At 29.0% G+C, this 22,454-nt stretch overlaps 1 protein-coding gene across 1 annotated transcript in view; it reads left to right on the forward strand.

The window, feature by feature from the left end:
- Nucleotides 1–22,454, forward strand: part of LOC107441168 (uncharacterized) — a 159,768-nt gene that overhangs the window by 89,293 nt on the left and 48,021 nt on the right. Inside the window, exon 2 of the mRNA XM_071181548.2 lies at nucleotides 21,592–21,806. Coding sequence (XP_071037649.1) covers nucleotides 21,592–21,806 — 215 coding nt within the window. The remainder of the gene's footprint in view (nucleotides 1–21,591; nucleotides 21,807–22,454) is intronic.

The raw sequence follows: 22,454 nt of genomic DNA on the forward strand, positions 1-22,454 counted from the left end.
ATGTCACGGAAAAGAAACATAGCCAAATTTAAATTTACGAATTCACGAATTACAATTTCAAATTCCGATTCTATCCACCACGTACGTCTTATTACTTAGGTAAATACAAATGGATACTTAAAAAAAATTTGGTGTGTAGTTGCCACCGTTTTTAAAGTTGAGGGAAGCTAAGGTTTTTCACAGTAACTACATTTTTTATTTGCTTTTTTACTGTGATAGTTTTATTTATTTTCAACTAATTTTTTTATTTATTTATTTACGGAGAACATATATTTTCATGATCATTATAATCAATTTATTGCTTCATTGCCATTCAGACATTGTCAGACTTTTTAATTAAAAAACTAGTACCTTTTTAATAATATATTTGCACTAGCTCTTCCAAACAATTGTTATATTGTCGATTTTATATAATATTTTGCATGATAACTGCAGTTCTGTACCTAAATAGGTGCTTAGTTTACCTCTACACCAAAAATAATGGCAACTATATACCTACTATAATATTTACAGTGTAGGAGTCAGAAATTCGGTTGTTATGAGCAGGAGAAATGAAAACTGTTGGCCTGAAGCAGTAGCTCCGGATAATGTGGTGAAGACTTCTTATTTTATTTTATGCTTTAAAAACTCTTTCTTAGTTATAAATTGTAATTTCTTAGTTATAATATGATGTGTGTAGGGATTTTCATTTCTGATTTAAAGTGAGCTGACTTGTCACTTTCCTGAAGCCCTATTCTTTACATATAAAATTATTTTAAATACAGATGAATTTAATTTTTGTTAAATAAAATGAAGTTAAACTATTTATTTATTATTTTTTGCAACCTAAAAACACAGAATTTTCATTAAATTCAATGAAATTCAGGGTTTGGTTTGTAGCGAATTTGGCCAAATCAAAAATCAAAATTTGAGTACCATCCTGCTGCCACGTGCTCTTGGAAACTTTATTTTGTATTTTAAAATACTCTTTCCAAATGCCTTCAATACCTGCTGCAGTAAAACTAATTAGGGCAAAAAATCGACTTTCTCTAAGAATTTTATATCTTCGGGATGACTGATTTTTCAACTAAACGACACGGAATCAACGAAATGAAAGTCCTATTTTCCATGAATTTAGGAAACCATTACTTAACAAAATCTTAGAGCATAGGTATTAATAAAAAGGAAAGTTTTTCGATTTTCCAATACAATCAGGATTTTATTTATTTATTTTTTTGCGAAGATGCCATGTTAATTAATTGTTCAATTTTTGTTCAATCCATTTTTGGGTCACTGGATATTTTCTTTGGGTTAACAAGAACTTTTACAACCGAAAAATTGAGAAGTATTACTAACGTTTGAGAAATAAGATTAAATCGGAGGAATACTCTTTTGAATGATTAATGAAATTATCATGTTATTTCCAACGAAAAAAAAACTTATCCTTTTTAGTGGCAGGATATTATTTTTTGTAACTTGATATATTCCTTGGCTTTTCCATATACTTTTCAGGATTTTAATAAAATAATAGTTAATTTAATGGTCTTATTTGAATAGTTGGCTTCATATATCGTTGTTAATTTTTAAATACAGGTTCATGAATTCTAATGAGTGTATTGTCTTGCTTATCTCGCGTTATTTGTGGTGTCTTTTGATTGATTGGAAGAAAAAATAAATTGGAGGTACATTAGTTTAAAAAAACAAACAAACCGGAAACTACTTATATGCACACGAAAGCGAATTTAATTAAAATTTTTAATAAGTGATATTGGGTCACTTTTCAAATAATAACTGATTAGAATGAATGAGAATGAAATTATAAAAATACTTCTAATTTCTTTAATGGAACATTTTAGCAATTTGAAACTGAAATCTTTTCCAAATCAAAAATATTAATGAAACCATAATATGATATTTATGTAAGTAACCAATCAATAACCTCCTACTAGGGATATGTGTTTCATTTTGATCATAGTTTCTTTTTAATAAGTATGCATCCTTTATATAAGTGGTCAATTTTAACTAGTGCTATATACTTATTCTTTTAAGCTTATTTTAATTCTCTTTAATACTTAAAATACATATTTTATATCAACAACAGCAACAGACATAATCATTAATCTAGATATGTACTAAAGCCGACCGCTCGGTGAAGGGGGCAGGGAACTGTCCTTGCATCAGAAAGGTTCTGGGTTTGAATCCCGGGCAAGGCATGGATGTTCTTTCCTTCTCTGTACTATCAGTTCTCACTGTGGGAGCGACGTTGGCCCACCTAATATGGTGCCCCTGAAGGAGAGGCCAACAAAATCGCCCTGTATCAACACCTCCTAGAAAAGAGTAGGTCTCTGTTTCCTTAATATCCTCATAAATATCCTTTAGTAGTCCAAACGTAATGACATATTTCGTATTTTCAATCACTGCGCATCTTAGTACCCCGAACGTAATGACATCTTTCTTATTTTTCATCAACTGCGCAGTTAACTTCGTCGCATCGGACTACTAAAATTGATCCGTGCTGAGGCCTTCCTTCTTCTAGGAGGTGTTGCCTGTATATTCCTGAATTGACAGATGTTAACACAGGTGGGCATTGGAAAAAAAAAAGATATGTACTAAACGAATTTTAATAGTCTAAAAAATAAATATTGAACAAACTAAAATTGCATTCTTTAAAAAAGGAAAATGCATTAATAACAGATTCTTTAATAAAAGCAAGGAATGAAATAAATAAAAATGAAATAAAGGTAAACAAATTGCATAAAAACCATCGATGACAATTTTCCTAAAGCTCAGGCATGCATATTTTGTGTACCTTATTTGGACACATGCAACTAATCACATAGTTGTGTATAATCACGTTGTTGTGCATGGCATGTTAACGATAAAACTTTAAGGCTTTGGTTTATTATGACGCTGAAGAAATTTTTGGATCAGAATTAATTGGATACCTGCAAGCAATGTCACGAGTGTGTGTCGAACTTGATTGGTTGACCCACGCGTGATGTTGCTTGCAAGTATTCAATTAATTAAAATTTACTGTATGAAACAGAATTTCGTAACAATACGAAATTATTAATTAGGTTTTTCTAGTTTAGTTGAAAAGTAATTTTCAAACATTAAAATTATATTTAATTAACTTTATACTTAAAAAAAGAATGATAATGTCTAAGTGTATTATAATTTATATAATAGCTAACAATGATGCATGATAAAGAAGAAACTAATATGAAACATATAAGGAATAAAAAATTGAAATTTATTGTTAAAAAATGTTACATTTTTGAATTCTGCTATTCGTGTATGATGTATTCTGTTATTATATTCAGTTTAGTAAACATATGCTAAAAATATGCATGTCAAATGTTGGTAATTGATATTTTCTTCATAGTTTCTAAATTAAAAACTGGTCCGGAACATTATTTGTAAATTAGTTCACTTAAATGAGCAGATATCAGAATAGAGCGTGGTAAAAAGCAGTTTCAAAGTTCTCAAGTTTTTAGGTTTAAGAATAAAAAATGATTGTCTGTAAATGAATAACTTTATTCTGACAAATCTTCAAGTGAAGTTTTAAGTTAAAAAAAGTTGTTTCGTAGACTGCTTCCTGATATTTTAATATAGGATGCCTAAAAATCTACTCAAGAAGCCATTTTGATTAAAAAAAGCTACGTTTTTAATTCAAAGATGTGATTTTTGTTATTTTTGCAACACATTGTTTAAATTAGCTATACGGTTTTACTGATGCAAAATGACCCTTTTGCTGAAATATATCTGAATTTTGCTGCCAAATCTCTATTAATTTCTTCCAAGGTATGGATGGTGTCCATAAATGGTTTCACGTCATGGTTACGTAAATGGTCAGTCTTTATGCATTTCTGGTGAAATAAATATTTTTAAAATCAGTTGATTAGTTTTACAGTATTTACCATACATTTTTTTGGTTCTTCATCAAAATTAATGCATATCTAATCATTAGTTGTGTTCACAAATATCATTAAAAAAACGCAGTTAGATTTTAAAATAAGCTTTGGAATACGATCTATAATGTTTTTGTTTGGCTTCTAAATTGCTTGTATATGTTTAGGTCATGTAACATGGCTTATGACCAGGGGGATAAAGGGGTGCGTTGTGACATTTTGTGAAAAAGGCGAGGAGGGGGTCAAAAATATATTAAAAAATTCTGACATCATTTATGAAAGCCCCTTAGACTTCAGAAAAAAAGACTCTGACAGTGTAATATCGTATAATCTAGACGGCAATTCTGATAAAAAAAATAGAAATTTAAAGGAATAATAAAGGAATAAATAAGAATTGCTAAACTATGAAAATGAGTTTTTTTATTCATCCATCTCTTCATTTTCAATAATCCTTAACTGTCAGCTGTCATACTGTATTTTTCTAGTCGGTGTAACATTCTGTTGTACAATGACATGGAATTCAGATTTTGACAGAGTTTTGGGAGTTTTATTTTCATTCTAAATCTTATTTTATAAAATTATCTAAAAATGATAAAATCAACTTCAGAGCTAAATTTCATTTAGGATGTTTTTCAGTAAGATATTTTCCAATATTTTTTTACTCCAGTAGTTAAAATTGACTTTCTATGATGCAATGCTTAGTAAGATAAGGAATCATGTTTGGTGATATTTTAAAAACATTAATATTTCTAAAGAAAAAACTCTGTTAGAATTGGTCAAAAATAATGATGATAATGAAAATAATGATAATGAAAATAATGATAATAATGATAATAATAATAATTATAATAATGATAATGATAATAATGATGATAACAATAATAATGATAATGAACATAATGATAATGGTCATAATGATAATGATAGTAAAACTGCGTTATTCTTCCAAGGGTATAAAAAGTATGTTTCTAATTTAAAAGAGATTTTCTTAAGTTGATTTATGTCGTTTCAAATCATTTTAAAGCTGTTTCTGTAAAAGTGAGTTAATTTCCACAAAGCTCCTTAATTTTGTATCGTTCAAACTTTTTGCATAGTTTTATGAAGATGATATGATGTGTGTAAAAATTTTTCTGGCATAGAATGAGATTGATAAATTTTAAATATTTAATATGAATTCATATAAATAATTATAAATGCTAATTGGAAATATTTAGCTAGTTTTTTTATATTTCCATTTTATTATATTTTTTGTAGGGAATGAGTATCATAAATTGTGAACATTTAACGAGAATTCAAAATCTATACGAATGATCACAAAAATAAATACAAAAATTGATAAAAATAAATTATTTTTCTGAGAATTTTCATTACAAAATCTCAAGAAATTCCTATTAAACATATAATCATTAATTATTATATAATTCTTTTTAGTTTATGGTTTCATCGAAATGATTAAGTAAGCTAAATTATGCATGCATATATAACGTTACAGTCTACAAGATTATTTCACAGAAATTTTTATTAAAAGAACTAAAATTCTCAGATCTGAAAATATTAATTAAAATTCTTTCTTTTATTACTAAGTTTAATCTGAACACTCTCGAACTGAGCATGAAAACTAAAATAATTTTCTAATAACTGTTCAAAACAAAGCAACTACGTATACAAAAGCTTTCAGAAAAGTTTTAGAATTCAGAAGTTTTTATATATAGCATCAATATTTAAACCATGATTCAGTATTGTTTTCTGCTTATTTTGAATAATTTGATAAGTTGCTTATAAAAAATTGAAAACAATGATAATAGAGGGCAAAAGCTTTTTCTGCAATTAAAAATATATATTTTCGGAAAATAATTATATTAGTTACAATGTATACTAGTATAAGGTTTAAGGTTTGAATGCATTTATCGTAATAAAACTAGACTTTTGAACATATGAAAACGTATGAAATAAATCTTGGGCATTTTTATTTATTAATAGTATTCGCATAAAAGCAGATTCAGTATTGTTTTCTGCCAATATTAAAGGTTAACATTTAAAGTTAAGCCATTTTTTTTGCTAAAAATAATTAAATATATTCTATCTTGAATTACTGCGAGCAACATTTTATAATAACGATAAGATAAAATACTGTACATTTCTGTAGCATGTTTAATATTAAAAAGTAAAATAGAGTATTCGCTTTATTTAATGCTAACTAACTATCTTACGGATGAACAAAATAAATAAATTAGTATTCAACAACACTATGCTATTATGTATAAAACTGCGTACACCAACGCATTAATTAAGTTAAAATAATTCATTGCTTTTCAAATTTCTTTATTTTTGCTTTCTGCTTTACATTATTAGATAAACAAAGCATCAGTCCATCTCATCAAACTAAAAACTAACTCTATTCAGAATCAGTTGATATCCTTTTCGCACAGTTTCTATATTAAACCTACGAAGTTCTGATTTAGTTTTAATAGGTACCAAGTATACAAATTTTAATTTTATTAGTTTAATTGGTGCCTATTACTACACCAATTATTTTACCTAACACTACTGAAACTACACAAATTACAATAATACCAAAAGTGCTTATTACCAAAATTAATTAAGCATTTTTGGAGTCACTAATAATTTAATGATTTTTCACAATATCTTAAAAGCATTAATACCATTTTTCTAAGCCATTTAGTGCATAATGTTTTTACTTCAATTTGAACCTATAACCAAAATTAATTAAGCTTCATTTGCGCCAATAATAAGAACGGTGATTTTTTTACTGTTGTTTTAAATAAATAAGTACTTCTCCATCAAGAACTTTGCATTATAGCACATTTTAAAATTTCAATTAGAACGTATTTCCAAAATTAATTAAACGTAATTGGTCTCAATAATGTTATATCGCTTCTTTACGCTTCTCCTAAATAACTTGCTACTATTTCGTCATTAATTTTGCTTTTCCGAGCTAGAAATAAACTAAAAAGTTTTTCTACAGAATAAAATCTTTTTTGAAGTTATTCTAGACTAAACTGTTGATTATTTGTAATACATTCATAACTGTAAAAATGCTTCAGTTGTTTTGCATCTAATGTAAGTATTTTCTCAGTAATTTTTCCAAAAACATTTATAGCTATTGTCTACATAATTATGGTTTTTAAATGAAGTCACTTTATCAAAAATTTAAAAAATAATGAAACTTAAAATCCGTGGTTATACTACAATAAATTTAAAGTGATTATTCAGTCATTGTTTTAGAATTATATTTCCTGATGAATCTGCAGAAAAACTGCTGTTATTTTGCATTGTTGTACAATTGTGAGAGCTAGAGTCTTCCAACAATCGAACAGATTTTCCTCGTTAATAAATTTTCAAGTCTTTATGACGTTTTTGTAGTTTTTTTCTTGATTATATATTAATTTCTAATTATTAATTTCTTAGATTTAGGTAAGAATTCTAAACATGTATGTAAGGGAAAAGATAACGTACACTTTATATATTTATAAAAGAAAAATCCGTAAATAAATACATACTTGAAATACATAAATACGCAGGAAGTTTGCGTAAATGATCAAAATAAAATCTAATTGACTCAATTGATTGCAATTGCAGCAATATTTATTTATAAATGTCCTTATTAAGCAAAAGTCTGCAACTCTTGCAGCTTTCATGTGGGCCTTTAAATGAATCTGTAAAATCATTCATGCTATTCATTAAAAACGCGTAAATCCACCACAGATGGAGAAATGATGAAAGAATGCGCAGTTGCAGCGGCTGAAAAAAATGTGGCCCAAAAAGGAAATATTTATTCAAAACTTATCAGTTTGGCAACCGACACCCTGGCTCAGAGGATAGAAGACCTCGCTGAAAATATATCATGTCAGTTGTTTGACAAAAAAGAATACCTTGAGTGGTTTTTCTATGGCGTTCAATGAGTCAACGGATGCGTCAAATACTCCTCAGGTGCTGATTCTTAATCAAAAGTAGATAAATCTTAAGAAATTTATGAAGAGCATCTTAAAATAGATAGTCTGCACGGCCCTATTACTGAGCAAAATACTTTTAAAAGGGTTAAAAACGTCAATATAGAAAAAATTGTAATCTATTACAATTCATGGAAGCAGGCCGAGGCAGGTAGTAAATGGGAACTGATGCACGTTAAATCTGTCGAGTCAGAAAGTCCTCCATTTTCCCATAACAAATCATACCTCTGGGTGTACTGATCCAGGAGTTTCCTTGTCTTCTGGATTGGTTCATAATAACAAGGCTACGGAGTTGAACATTAGTAGTCGTAAAACCAAAACTGGGTCGGCTGTTCAACGACGGTTATAAAATTATAAAAAAGTTCATGGAGGCAGAAATATGTATGGTAAAAATAAAGGAGTGGTTACTCTAGTGTCGAAGGCTGTGGAAAATGATGGTGATCCAAATCCATTAGTCTTACATTGTATCATTTGTCAACAGTCTTTATGCGGGGGAAATGTTTGGATATGTCAGAATTTCTGAAACCAGTCACACCACTGGAATAATATAACTGACAATTCTAAGAGCTTATTAAAGAGATTGGAGAAAATGACTTACCATATCATGATGCTGTACACTAGCTTATTTATAGAATAGTCTTTCAGCGATTTTTTGAACTTCGAGCAGCAATCGAATTTTTTTTTATTGGAACGCTTTAGACTCTTACATAATAGCAAAATGGGGCATGGAGCCGTGATGGTTCAGGGGATAGAGCGTTCGCCTTCCAATGAGCTGAACCGGGTGCGAATCTCAGCGATGGCTTGTCGATACGAATTCCGCATCCGGCTTTCACCGTCCGCAGTGCTGACGTAAAATATCCTCAGTGGTAGACGGATCCTGTGTTAGAGTCCCCTGACTGTCAGATGTACAGTGGGAGGTTTTCGTGGTTTTCCTCTCTATGTAACGCAAATGAGGGTTAGTTCCATCAAAAAATTCTCCACGACGACAAATTTCTCCCAATACTTGATCTAGGAGTTCCCATGTGTTCTGGATTGGGCTCAAAAATACAAGGCTACGGAATTTGACATTAGTAGTCCTAAACACAAAAAATTGGCTCGGCTGTTCAACGACGGTTAGAAAAAAAAGCGTATGGCTGTTTAAGTCAGCATTCTATGTTGATTTAACAAAACGTGAAAGAACTGAATTTGAGGTTGAAAAGAGAAAACCAGTTTTTTCCTGTTTCTTGCTCTAATATCAAATCATTCCAGCAGTAAATAATTTTGTTTCAATTGCGTTAAAAAATATTTCATACATTTTAAATCATGTGAAATATTCAGCCACACTGAGACTGAATTTTCCGTAGATTTTCCAATCAAATCATTGAGTGCTTTGAAGATAAATTTTGATAATTTCTCAATTAAACCGTTTTTCAGTTTTTTATGTCATTTTGAATGAAATTAAGATTTTTCAAAACTTTTCAGAATATCCTGATTCTGGTAATGAAACCCTAGCCTCGAAACTTCAAATGGAAATTATTGATTTACATTGCAGTGACAAAATTAAGTACAAATATTAAAACTCATCTTTGTTGGAATTTTATAAGAGTCTTCCATAGGCACAATTTGATACTTAGCATAAATTTGCTCGTGGGTTTTTTTTTTGTTTTTGGTATAACTTACTTGTGTCAGCAAATATCCGCTAGCTAAAATAAAGTACACGAAGAATGTTTGGTGATCTAAGTTAACCAATGAACATCTAAAATCAGATTTAATAATTGATCCAATAAAATTGGTTGACAACTACAAGCTATTGTTGGTGGAAAATCGCAATTACATAAATTTCATTAGTATTTTTCACAAGTGATCACTTGTATTACCTAGCAAGTAAATAACACCGAATTATTATTATTCTACGTTTTTTTACCCAACTTAACGTACTAACAATAACACCGATAAGAAATTGGCAATCGCAGGCCAGTTTGATGCCACTGACAGGTCAGATTTACCGCTCGGACCGTAGTTTGGAAACTCTTCTAAACGAATTAGTTCCATTCCTTCAATGATTTTGCACTTCTGCTCACACCTGTAAATTTTTTATTTCAAATACCATCGATTTTAAATTATTTGGTAATATATACCTTTTTGAAGCATGACTATGAACAAAGTAAACACGTGGTCTCAGGTAATTTTAGAAATGATAACTATGACGTAATCCACCCATGTTAGCTGGTTCATTATCGAGTTAATCTGGCATAACGAATTAAGAAATTTTTTTAAGTAGTTGAGACTTAGCAATATTTTTTTCTAAAATTAGAGCTATAAGTTGATAAATATGACATACTTAACCTTCAAAATATTTTAAAAAAATCATCTGTAATTTCGTTTTTATTAATGACAAGTGCAAAACCAACGAAAAAATTCCATTTTTGCTTCTCGAATGATCTAATTGAAATTTTTGAGTAACTTTTAGGATCGGGAGCAGAAATTGCAATTTCACCCACTGAACTTCATTATAAGACGCTAGCACGCTAGCATAAATGGTTCTGGAGTGATAGAAGAAATGCAGACACAAACATTTATTATTATTTTGTATGTGCATGCGTATGAGTGTTTGCTTTACGTGCGTATGTAAATGAAAAAAAACTAAATTTTGCCATATTCGGAAAGCGAGTTTTGTTCCATATTTTGTTTAAAACAAAAAGGTTGTTTTTTTAATAGAAAAGAACTTTTGATAAATTTCTATTCTTATATTTTAATTTGATAGCAAATTGTATTTTGATATAAATTATTTGTTTTCGTGCTAATAGAAGCAATAATCTTTTGTTTCAGAAAAATCTTAACATGAAATACATAGGAATCCTAACATGTATGTGTCCATCATTTATAAAAACTTAAATGAGATATATTACAATAGAGAAAGAAAATTTAAACAGCCTCATATTTCACATTTGCTTGAACTGAATTTTTTTTTCATTTGTAATAACACAGTTTTGTATTAAGCTTTTCCATTTCTGAGCGCAATCGCACACTACAATCATACAATTTAGATTAGAGAGCAGATAGTGACAGTAATCAGCATCTCCATCTGCGCAAAAGTTCGTGCGTGGTATCTATGGCTTTAAAAACACCAAAGACATCACATAAGAGTTAATTCCGAACATTAAGGCACAAAGAAAGTGCAATCCAATTAAACACCCAGAGTTAATCAAGAGGAATAAAAACTCCATCCCAAGCCGTAGAAGGCGATGTCCTTACATACCGCACCCACTAGGAGACCCCTAATCTAGTTTAAATAATAAGTAAATTATGTGTTAATAAAGCGAAACAATGTAAATAAAGCACAAATATTTGTTCTGAAATTAACATACTATAGTTTTGGTACATACAAGAACCTCCTGCAAGTTCTAAGCATAAAATGTTGATTTTTTCTTTAACATTTTGTATTTAGACACTGAGGAAGGTTCTTGTATGTAGAACCAAAACCAGAGTATGTTCAATTCTGTATCTTTAATTGTGGCTTATGAACATTGTTTTGCTTTATTTATTCGCAGGAAAGAATGTACTGTAAAAAATCTTCTGATTAAAACTATGTCCAGTTCTGTATCTTTATTTGTGATTTATGCACATTGTTATGCTTTATTTATTCGCAGCAAAGAATGCACTGTAAAAAATCTTCTGGTTAAAACTATGTCCAGTTTTGTATCTTTATTTGTGATTTATGTACATTGTTTTGCTTTATTTATTCGTCGCTAAGAATGCACTGTAAAAAATTCTCTGGTTAAAAGTATGTCCAGTTCTGTATCTTTATTTGTGATTTAAGCGCATTGTTTTGATTTATTTATTCGCAGCAAAGAATACACTGTAAAAAATTATCTGGTGAAAAGTATGCCCAGTTTTGTATCTTTATTTGCGATTTCTGCACATTGTTTGGCTTTATTTATTCGTAGCAAAGAATGCACTGTAAAAAATAACGGAAATTCTGGTTAAAAGTATGTCCAGATTTGTGTCTTCATTCGTGTTTTATGCACATTGTTTTGCTTTATTCATTCGTAGCAAAAAATGCACAGAATAAAATCCCGTGTAGAATTTTCATTAAAAATATACCCAGTTCTGTTTCCTTATTAGTGCTTTGTGTACATTGATAGATTGATAGCTTTGCTTTATTTATTTGTTGCAAAGAATGCACAAAAAAAAATCGGAATACATTCCAGCTAAAAGTACTGGAACCCAGAGTAGAGCATCCCTAAAATCCATTTCACCATGAAGTTTTATAACTTAATATTTATTAAACTGCAGTGATTTCACAGCAAATATTACTGTATAAAAATTATTGTGTATCAGAATTTTAGGCTTATTTCAAAATATTTCTAATAAAATAACACGAGTGCCAACAAATTTCATTCGCAAGAAAAATAACTCTATAAATCAAATTGAAACTTGAAATTAATTTGTTAATAATGAATGAAATAAATAGCATTTAAAATTTAATAAAAACTAATATTTTAATTGAAAAATAAATCGTTGATAAAACTAGCTTAAATGATTGAAATTACTAAATCTACCTTATGGATGGCAAATCACCAATAAATTCCTATCATCAATTTTATATTTTCGATATGATACATTGATCTGACGAAAATGAAAACATGGAGATTTCATTCCAGAAAAACTTTTTTTATCGCATTTTACTCGGGCACTGAAATTTTACACGCTTCACTTTACGAGAGGTCCTAAAATTTTACAATCGCGTAAATCAAACTTTTATTTCATTTACTTATTCTGTTACCCTCACGGAGCGGAGGGAGTATTTGGACCCCAAATATGAAATTCCGGCTTACCGATATCTCCTGAAAAAATTGTAAACGTTAGCGAAAATTAAAATGTAAAATTGATGCTGGGCGGTAAAATGTTTTTATTTCTCGTAATTTTTGTATAGCGCTTGTTTGTTTACTTTGAAATTTTATATCTTAAGCGAATCAAGTTGCGTTTGTTTATAAATTTCGAAGTTTAAAGTGATAAACATAATAGAAAATCTGTAAAGCAATTTCATGAAAAGGGTTTTAGAGTCCCTATACTATTTACTATATAATGTTGCAAATTATGGTGCTTGTTGAACCGTAATATTCCGTAAATAGCATGATATGTTGCGAACCTAAGGCATATTATTTTTCTAGCCTCTTACAGTACAGAATAGTATGAACACGAAAAAAAAAATTAAAATTACACTGAATGGTAAGGTCATTTCTGGAACAAATAACTATAATTTTGATTAATAAAACTAAAATATACGGTAATTAAACCATTTATTTCCTATAATTTGTTCGTTTATATAGTAGCGATTTTTTTAATATGTCTTTTGTCTGGTTCACAAAATTATAGTTCCTATTATCACACACTTAATAAAAAATACAGAACTAAAAAATAAATTTAAACTAACTTTTTCATGCTTGAAGGTATCATGATAAATTTGTTTAATTTTTATCAAAGTTCATACGAACATATTTTTTTGTTTTATTGTTTATATTTATCAAAATCCTAGCAAAAAAGTTTCGCTAAAATTACCGTTCATTTTGGTGTCTTGAGGCAGAAAAACGAAAAAATATCTTTTTTCTCAGAGCAGAATAGAAGGTCTGCATAAGTATTTAAGAATTTAATTATTATTTAATATCCAGTGCTAGGAATTTTGGTGCGTCTTAAATTAAAGTACATTTCGAATTTTTACGTAATTTTAATGATAGGTTGATTGAAGCATATTTTAAACTTGACTACTGAAAAACTAATTAATTGAACCCTACACAGGAAAAACTAGGTAATTGCTTCGAATTCGGTGTTGAAAATTGTGGGAAAATATACTTACTTCCAAGTTAACACCGAAAATGGCACGCATGCTCACTTTAACGAATGTATTTAAATGCAATTACCAATAATGGAAAAAGCTTATACCATACGCAATTATATTATTCTATGGGTCCTCTTCAGAAAAAAGGATTTTATCTCCTAGATTTCAAATTACAAAGAATTATCTATGCGGAATACCTTTATTTATTCAGTAACTAATTCATATGCTTGAATAATTTTTATTTCATTTCATTCATTAAATTATTTAGACAATTTATGATTGTAGTTACTGAATTTTAAATTTAAAAATATTTATGAATAATGCAATTATTAGTTATAAATTTAAATTTCGAAAATCTTTTTAAAATACCTAAAGCATTAACATTTAAAACTCGTCATCATCAATAAGTCACATTTCAATTAATGGAATGAAACAAAAATTATTCAAAAATTTTAATTAGTTATTAAATAAATAAGATAATTCCAGACATATTTTTTACAGGTTAACATAAATGATGTTAAATCTTTTTTTCCCTTTTCTTTTTGTCTAATAGAAGAAATAGAAGAATAAGAATTTTTTCCCCTCCGAAATAAAAGTTTGTTATGCGTTTAGAAATCATCATATGGCAACGGTTGATTTTTTTCTTTCTATAGAGCATGATTTGTTGCTTCGTACGATGTGAAAAATCGACGGAACTTTGTTACAAAAGACAAAAATGACTTTAGTTTTTCAACAAAGATAATTATGTTTTCATTAACTAGTTTACATATATTTATCAATTACGTAAAATAATTTCATAATATTAAACAATTCAATAACACTCAGTCATTTCATAAAATTTAATAATTTCTTAATGTTCTAAATTTATTTTTTTTGCTTCTGTTTTACTAAGTGTAATTCGAATTGCATTTTTTGCTCTCTTTGCACTGCGTGCTTTACTGACTTACAAACTCAATTTAATTTTAAGAATTGTTGGAAATATGCATTTTGAATCAATTGTTCTTTATGAAATTGTATCGCAGAAATAACTTCAATGAATCATGTGGATGTTATATATTATTGTCAATACTAATTTTGGTGTTACTGGTGTAATTTTGGTCTGTCGTAATTAGTTTTGAAAAGTTAATAGTCAATGTATTTAACAATTTATGTAATATAACATGATAAAATATATAGAATGCTAATGCTTAGAAATATGTTGACAGCTGATAACTTTTATCAAGTATATTCAAATATTTTATAATTCTACGGATACGGTTTTTACATTGATGTGTGATATTTTCCACAAAAATAGTGGTTGAATTACCGTCTGTTGTGTCTTGAGGAATATTAAGTTTTGAAAAATCAATAACGCGGAAAATCGATTCTCTCCGAGAGTTATTCCACAGTGAAGATGGGGCAATCTGGGGAAAACGACTCCTGTTCTCATGTAAATAACAAGAATAAAGAAAAGTACAATGGAGAAAATGACGGGGATACTAGTAAGAAAGTATTGATTGGGAAAGTATTTTGAGCCAGAAACTATTTTTCTCCAACTAGCTTTTCAAATTTTATTATTTTTTTCCTACATCTACCGTTGAATTGATTGGTTCTCCCCGAGAGTTATTACACCGTGAAAATTGGTCAAGCTGGGGAAAACTATGCCTGTGTTCGCGTAAACAACAAGAATAGAGAAAAGTACAGTGAAGAAAACTACGGGAATACTAGTAGGAAAGTATTGATTGGAGAGGAATTTTAAATAAAAAACTATTCTTCTCCAATTCGCTTTTCAAATTTTATTAATTCTTTTTCCAAAATCAGAAATTGTTTTTATTTTTATTTTTGGGGAATATAAATAAGCGCTTGTTGAATATTTTTATTTTTACAATTTTAATAGAGTGCCTTGCTTTTAAAGATTTTCAAACCATGAAATTCGTTTCTCTCAAAATCGTCCTTCATGGGTTAAAACTGTCCCCCTCTTTTATCTTCATACTTCGGTACTTCGTGATTCTAAATTTATTTACTTTGTAGATAATCGTTTTTATGAGCTTAAAATGCATAAAATATTTCCGGCAATAGTTGTAATTTTTTATTTGCGAATTTGAGTTAATATAGCTATTGATATGATATTTAATGCTCCAAATAGTATTTAAACGAACTTCGAAATTTATGCTGTTTAAAAATTAGCTGCATTCAAACAAAACGTCAGAAAATTTTTCGATTTTACTATTAAATTGAAAATTTGTGTAATATTTGTCTGGTATAATGAACACTTCAAAAAAATTCAAGCACAATATTATAATAATTTTACGTTGATTTTAATAATATAAATAAAACGGTACCTTTTATCGAAAAATTATGACTTTTACAAAAATTCAAAAGAAAAATTTATGTAGAATTATTTTCAATGTCAAAAAAAAATTTAGCGTTATACAAGAACTTTTCAAATTCTATAAGAGGTTTGTAAAGTCAGTTAAAAAATACAAAATTTTGTTGAAATTTTTTTTTGCTTTCCATTATATTTTAAATGTAAAATGAGTAAATATGTAAAGTGCAGTGGATTTTAATTAGCTTAAAACAATATAAAAATCAAAAATTCATAATCCTTTTAATTTTGTCCTTATCATAGCTCGTTAAAAATTTTGTGATTTTATATTTCTTAAAAAGTATAATAATATGATTTGGACTTTTTCACTCATTCTAAATAATTAAAATTCAGTCTCCCGTTTTAATTTCCACATCTTTTTTAACGAAGAAAATATCTCAAACTCTCTTATGTTTTTTAAAGTATTTTAGGATACATTTTCTCCATATTATTACTACAAAATATTTTAAAATAATTCAAAAAGGCTTAACTCGAAATAAATAAAAATTGCTCTAGTATTTTTGTTTTTAGATCTATTACAATAACACAATTTCATTTTAAGTTATCATTCGAAAAAGTAAAATAATTTCTTTGCTTTTATTTGTTCTTCTAACCAATAAAAAATCTTTCAAATGCTTGCGTTTTTTAATGCGATTAAAATTCACTGTTAAATGTATAAAAAATTCAATGCACACTTTTAAACTTTTCAGTATTCATTCCTACAAACGATTTAAAAAACAATTTATTAAAGTATTTACCCTTATTTAAATATCCGAATTCGATTGTATCAAGTTCGTGCCAAAGCAGTTCTCCCTTTCATTAGATATCAGCAAGTTTGTTTATCGCTATTTAAACTTGGCGATCATCATGAAAACATCGTCACGAACGGGGAATTTGGCAACATTTTCTCGCGGTCGAGAAGCGATTTATTGATAAAACGATCATGTCTCTATTGATTCAAGTCCCTATCTCCTAAAAGTGAAGCATTCTCGGTTGTTATAAAATAAATAATGTACCGGCCTTAAGTACTTAAAGAATGGTATTTAGCGCTTTTTCAGGGAAAATCAATGAGGTTTGGATGTACACGAAATATAAGGATTACTATCTTATTTCGGGAAGAGAAATATCAGGTTCCCTCTGGAATATTGCCAGATTCTTTGGCTAGCAAAGATTCCGTTTCATCTTTTTCTTAAACAACAGAGATAAATATGGAAAGATTAGGAAAAATATTGTTTTTCCCAGAGAAAGTGAAAGTACATCTTATCCATCAATAGTATTTGTCCGTAAAAGCTAAGCGTAAATAAAGGCGATCACGTGCAGTTGGTAGTTGTTTTATAAATAAAAGTATTTGGTTGTTTTGCTATTTACTTAAAGATTGTGAAATTTTTCTTTCAAAACACTTTTTTATTTCTTAAAATTGCTGTTTTTTGAAGGTGTGGATGTTTCTAAAAATATTGAATTAATAGTTTAATGAATCATACAATAAGAACTTATATTCCGTGCAAGAACTGCACCGATATCCAACTTACGCCGGATCACATTCTCGAGTGTCCAGCCCTTACCCCATATGTTTTACAACTGGGTATGGTGCTTCAGAACTTCGGAACTTCGGCTTCACTGGCTTCAGAACTTCGTGAGACCCTCTGCAGTAATGATGTATTGGAGCTAGCGGATGCAGTTTTGAAGGCACACGAGACCATTTAATTGTCCATGGACATGATAAAAAAATGAATCAGACCAAAAGCAGCTATAATGAGCAAAAACAAAAGCTTACGAAAGTTGTTGCTAAGTACAGAGTAGAAAATTTTGGATCAAATAACGTTATATTGTACCGGCACTTTGGGGTCACCAGCCGAAGAATCCAATTTTATCGTAAAAATATTATATCGTTAATTTTACAGTAAAATTTATTTAATTGGATTGATTGAGGGCTTTCACTGTAATTATTACTGTAAAATGTACGATATATTAGATTTTTTTCTGTAACATGTTCCTGTAAAAATGGATTTTACTGTAAAGTATAGATACAAGTACCTATGCTGTTACTTGCATCGACTGTATAGTACTTTTTGCCGCCTTTTGACCCGGAATTTTTTACAGCGTAGTTCTGTACAAAAAAAAAAAAAGTAAAAGGCGAAATTAAAGAAAATAAAAAGAACTATAAAAATTCTTCAGGTTCAGGAAAATATGATATGAGACAGTGAAAATTTTAAAGCAAACTGGATGTTACTTATTCGGCCATGTGTATTTGAAATTGAATACAAAATATGCATTGTTACTAAAAAGTACAACATATCACTATTGGTAAATAACTAGGATCTAAAGTTTTTATTACTCTAATAGCTATAAAATAAGGTTATGCAGAAAATAAATATATCTCAGAATCTAGATATTGCCCGTAAATGCTGATAAATATGAATTAGAAAATGAAAATATTTGTTGTTAAGAAAACACTAATATCGTTAAAATAAAGGAACATTTCTTTCATCCCTCCAATTTGTACTTCTTTTATGACATCTATTTACATTGAAGTATACAATAATACCCACGTATACGAAGAAAAAAAATTTGTGGAAAATTGTCGTATTGTATGGTAACAATATTTCAGAAAAAAAAGAAAGCACCATAATTCTGGTTAATATAATAATAAAATATACAGTATTTAAACCTTTCGTTGAGTAATTTTTCCGTTCATATAGTAACGGTTAACCGGAAAACCGGGTTTGCAAAAATATAGTTCTTATTACTATACATTTTGTAAAATTTCTTTTTGGTTTTGTTCTTGGTTGTTTAAAAAAAAAAATAAGCGTTGAGAAGGGTTTGATATATTTCTTCTCTGTTAAATTTGGTCATTTCTATTCTATGCAAATTGCTAATGCAATTTTTTATAAATGATGTTCCTTTCATTATTCTTTGAATATTATAGTTAATATTATAGAAATTATTAGATTTCTTTTATTGTAAATTGCCTTTCTTTCTAAACCAACATTTTAATAACATAATTTCATACGAACTAATGTTAAATAAATTATGGGTAATGAATCAGATATAAATTCATTTATTTCGGGACTCCTGTGACCCTTCCGTGGAACCTTAGGGTTCCACGGAACACTGTATGGGAACTTCTTCCTCAGGCTGCATTCAATTTATTTCGTCGTTCTTTCTTCTCCTTTTCAAAATCTCAAGGGGTTTACCCTTTACGGGAAATTACTGTGACCTTACGTCAGCTATTTGCGAAGGCAGAGGCAGTAACAGGAATTAAAAACTAGTTGCCTTGCTTGGTTATAATGCATCTTATTAAGATTTATTTTCTAACTAAAAGTTAAAACATAGTCGAAATAATTTTGCATTATGATTTGAAGGCATTGATTTTAATTTCTATCATTCTCCTGTTACTATTTTTAATATATTACTTACGTCTAAAATGAAAACAAAAATGTTTTGTATTTTAATGGAACCACAAAGGGAACCCTAATTATAACACATCTTATTAAGATTTATTTTCTAACGAAAATTTAAAATACAGCATAAATATTTTTGCATTATGATTTGAAGACATTGATTTTAATTTCTATCATTCTCCTGGTACTATTTTTGATTTTTCTTACTTGGTTCTAAAATGTAAGCATAAAATATTATGTATTTCAAGAGAAACAAGAAAAAATATTTATCGTTATATTTTCATTTTAAATAACGAACAATTTCATATTAAACGGAATCACCTTTCGAAAATTAGTTTTCTTTTTAATTTGAAAACAGCTGTGAGTAGTGGTATAATTTTGCGTTGATTTCGGTTAGCGTTGGGCTTTAATCAAATAAAACAAAATGTAACAGCTCTCTTTCAAAATTTGAATTCCTGAGAGAGGAAAGAGAATATTTTTTAAACGAGACTCAATTTTCTTCTGATGTGGAAATTTTCTTTTACTCAAACCCATTTGCTTTTGATCTAAAGAATTATTTTTGATTTACTTTCAAAACCAATTTTAAACAGCTGTGAACAATGATTCTCATTATCTTTCAGTATAACTGAATAGATGCGTATGCTTTTAATGGCATTTTTGTAAACTCATTACTTTTGTACTCTTGAGTATAATTTGGTTGTTGTCTTTAAACTCCACTTGCAATCCCAGAAAAGAAAATAACTAATAGGTTTTTAAATTTTTTTGAAATAAGATACATTTTCTAAAAACTTTTTCGCTAGTTTATTATATTCTTCCTGAAACTATCTTTAACGTCGCTTTTCGAAACTCTGTCGCTAAGGAAAAAAAGAAAAAGCCATAGTTTAAGTCCCTTACACTTGACGCTGTGCGATGATTTTAGACTATGTATATGACCTTGCCGCGCAGAACTATCTGGACTTTAGAGAATAGAACTTCATATTTTAAAAAGCTTTTAAACTTTTTTAAGAATCGCTAATTTGGCGACAATTTTCAACCTAGAAGAAAATTATCAAAATCACTGCCTTATTCTCAGGTTTTGCAAATTCTTAAGGCAGCATTGGAGTAATAGTTTTTAAATATTGAAAATTAGACCACAAACGCTCTTCATTTTCACAGAGCTGTGGCTTTTTTCATTATTGGCTTTAGATAGGTTGAACTTGATCTAACAGTATAATTGCAAACTAATCTTGCACACTCAGCGTTTAGTAACATTTGCAAACTCACAGCAGTTATAAAAATAGCATATTATTCGCAAAAGAGCATCATTTCATCTTACGACGCAGATAAAAACAGTCTTGAAAAGTATTTTTAGAGTCCTTGACAAAGGAAGTCTAAGAAATATGTTTGTCGGATTGCAAAAAGCATGCATTCAAGGAATATGTTAAATAAAAGTGTTATTGAAGTCTAACAAGCTGCACACGAATCAGGTACTAAAAACATCAAAAGTTGTTCAAATGCCCGAGTAAACACAGAGGAAGTGATTAAAATCTACAATTTCTGTAGTTCGCCTATAGAAAGAACTCCCCTCGCCACTAAGTCGACGACCATTTGCTGCTATGGAAACAAGAAATAGCACATTCCAAAGAGGGGAGCTTCTTTCTCCCCTGATTTCCTTTCTCTCACCAACCGGAGTCAAAACCTGTCTTGAATAATGATCCAACACCTTTACTTGAAATAGCTAAACCTCTTTACCATAATCACCGCCATCACTTTAGAAGAATGGCTAGGGGAGTTCTTTTTAAGACAAACTATAGTTTTCTCAGGCAATCAAAGTGGCTCTGATGTTTTGCCTTCTACTCTTTTTTACTTTTCCAGATAATAAGTTAGAAATAAAATAGTTTTGTCACATTGCCTTAAACCTGATTTGTTATTTCCCCTTTTGTTATTTAGTAGCAATTGAGAGAATCAGTTTTTAATTTAATTAATTATATTAAAGCTGCTATTCTTGTAATTTATAAATATATTTATGTAATTGTTTGCCCTTTGTTAATTTGTAATTTTGTGCAAATAGTTATTTATCCATATTTAATTTCATAATCAATCACTTTTACTTTTTTTGTTTATCCAATTTTTTGCCTACTGGCCTTTCCTTGAAAGCCTAATAACTGTTTTGATTTTTTTATTCTAGTCATTTCAAGTTTTGCCGCAATCCGAATGCTGATGATGGATGTGCCTAGTCCAACAAATTACGGTGAATCTGTCGAGCTGATCTGCAGTTATCAGTTGGATGGAGATAAATTGTATTCAGTGAAATGGTACAAAGATGATGTAGAGTTCTTCAGATATGTTCCTAATGATTGGCCACCAGGGCAGTTCTTGCCTATTCAAGGAGTTAGAGTGGATGTGAGTATAAAAGCACATTCTTATATAGAGAAGCATTAAAAACGTTTTACGTATAACGAACTGAAACTGAACATTCTTTTTTAAAATTCTAATTTTATAATTTATCTCGGATAGTTTTTTTCCCCTTTTTTTTAAAAAAATATTTATGTGGTTTGTCTCGTCTTTTTTCTGTACCGTAAAGTTTGGTTAATTTGTGAAATTTTTTTTGTTTCGTTTTAATTGTAATGTCTCTGGATATTTTAAAAGATTATGTCTGCTCAACAAGTTTTTTTTAATATAACTGAATCTTTATTGTAAATGGTGAGGAAAATTTGGAGAAAAAAAATATTAAAATTAATTTTGTTTTGATCAAAAATTATTTTTTGACTCTTTGATTAGATAAGTTTACGCGAAACCTAAAATTAAAATTCTTTTGCTTATTCATCAAAGTCCCACTCATCTTTCATATTGTAAGCTTAAAAATATTTATAATTTACTGTTTTAGAACTTTAAAAATAAAATTTTCAGATTAAGCCTCTTGCAGTTTTTCTGATAAGGCATGTTGAGTATTTTGTTACATTCGCCCACTGACTTGCTTATTAGTTATTGTTTATCTTCTGCTCATTATTTTTTTAAGATTTATCTGTAAAAAAGTGCTCAAATTGTATT

Source organism: Parasteatoda tepidariorum, chromosome 8, assembly GCF_982258835.1.
Source record: "Parasteatoda tepidariorum strain Cologne lab strain chromosome 8, Ptep-v5.0, whole genome shotgun sequence".
Taxonomy (NCBI): Eukaryota; Metazoa; Arthropoda; class Arachnida; order Araneae; family Theridiidae; genus Parasteatoda; species Parasteatoda tepidariorum.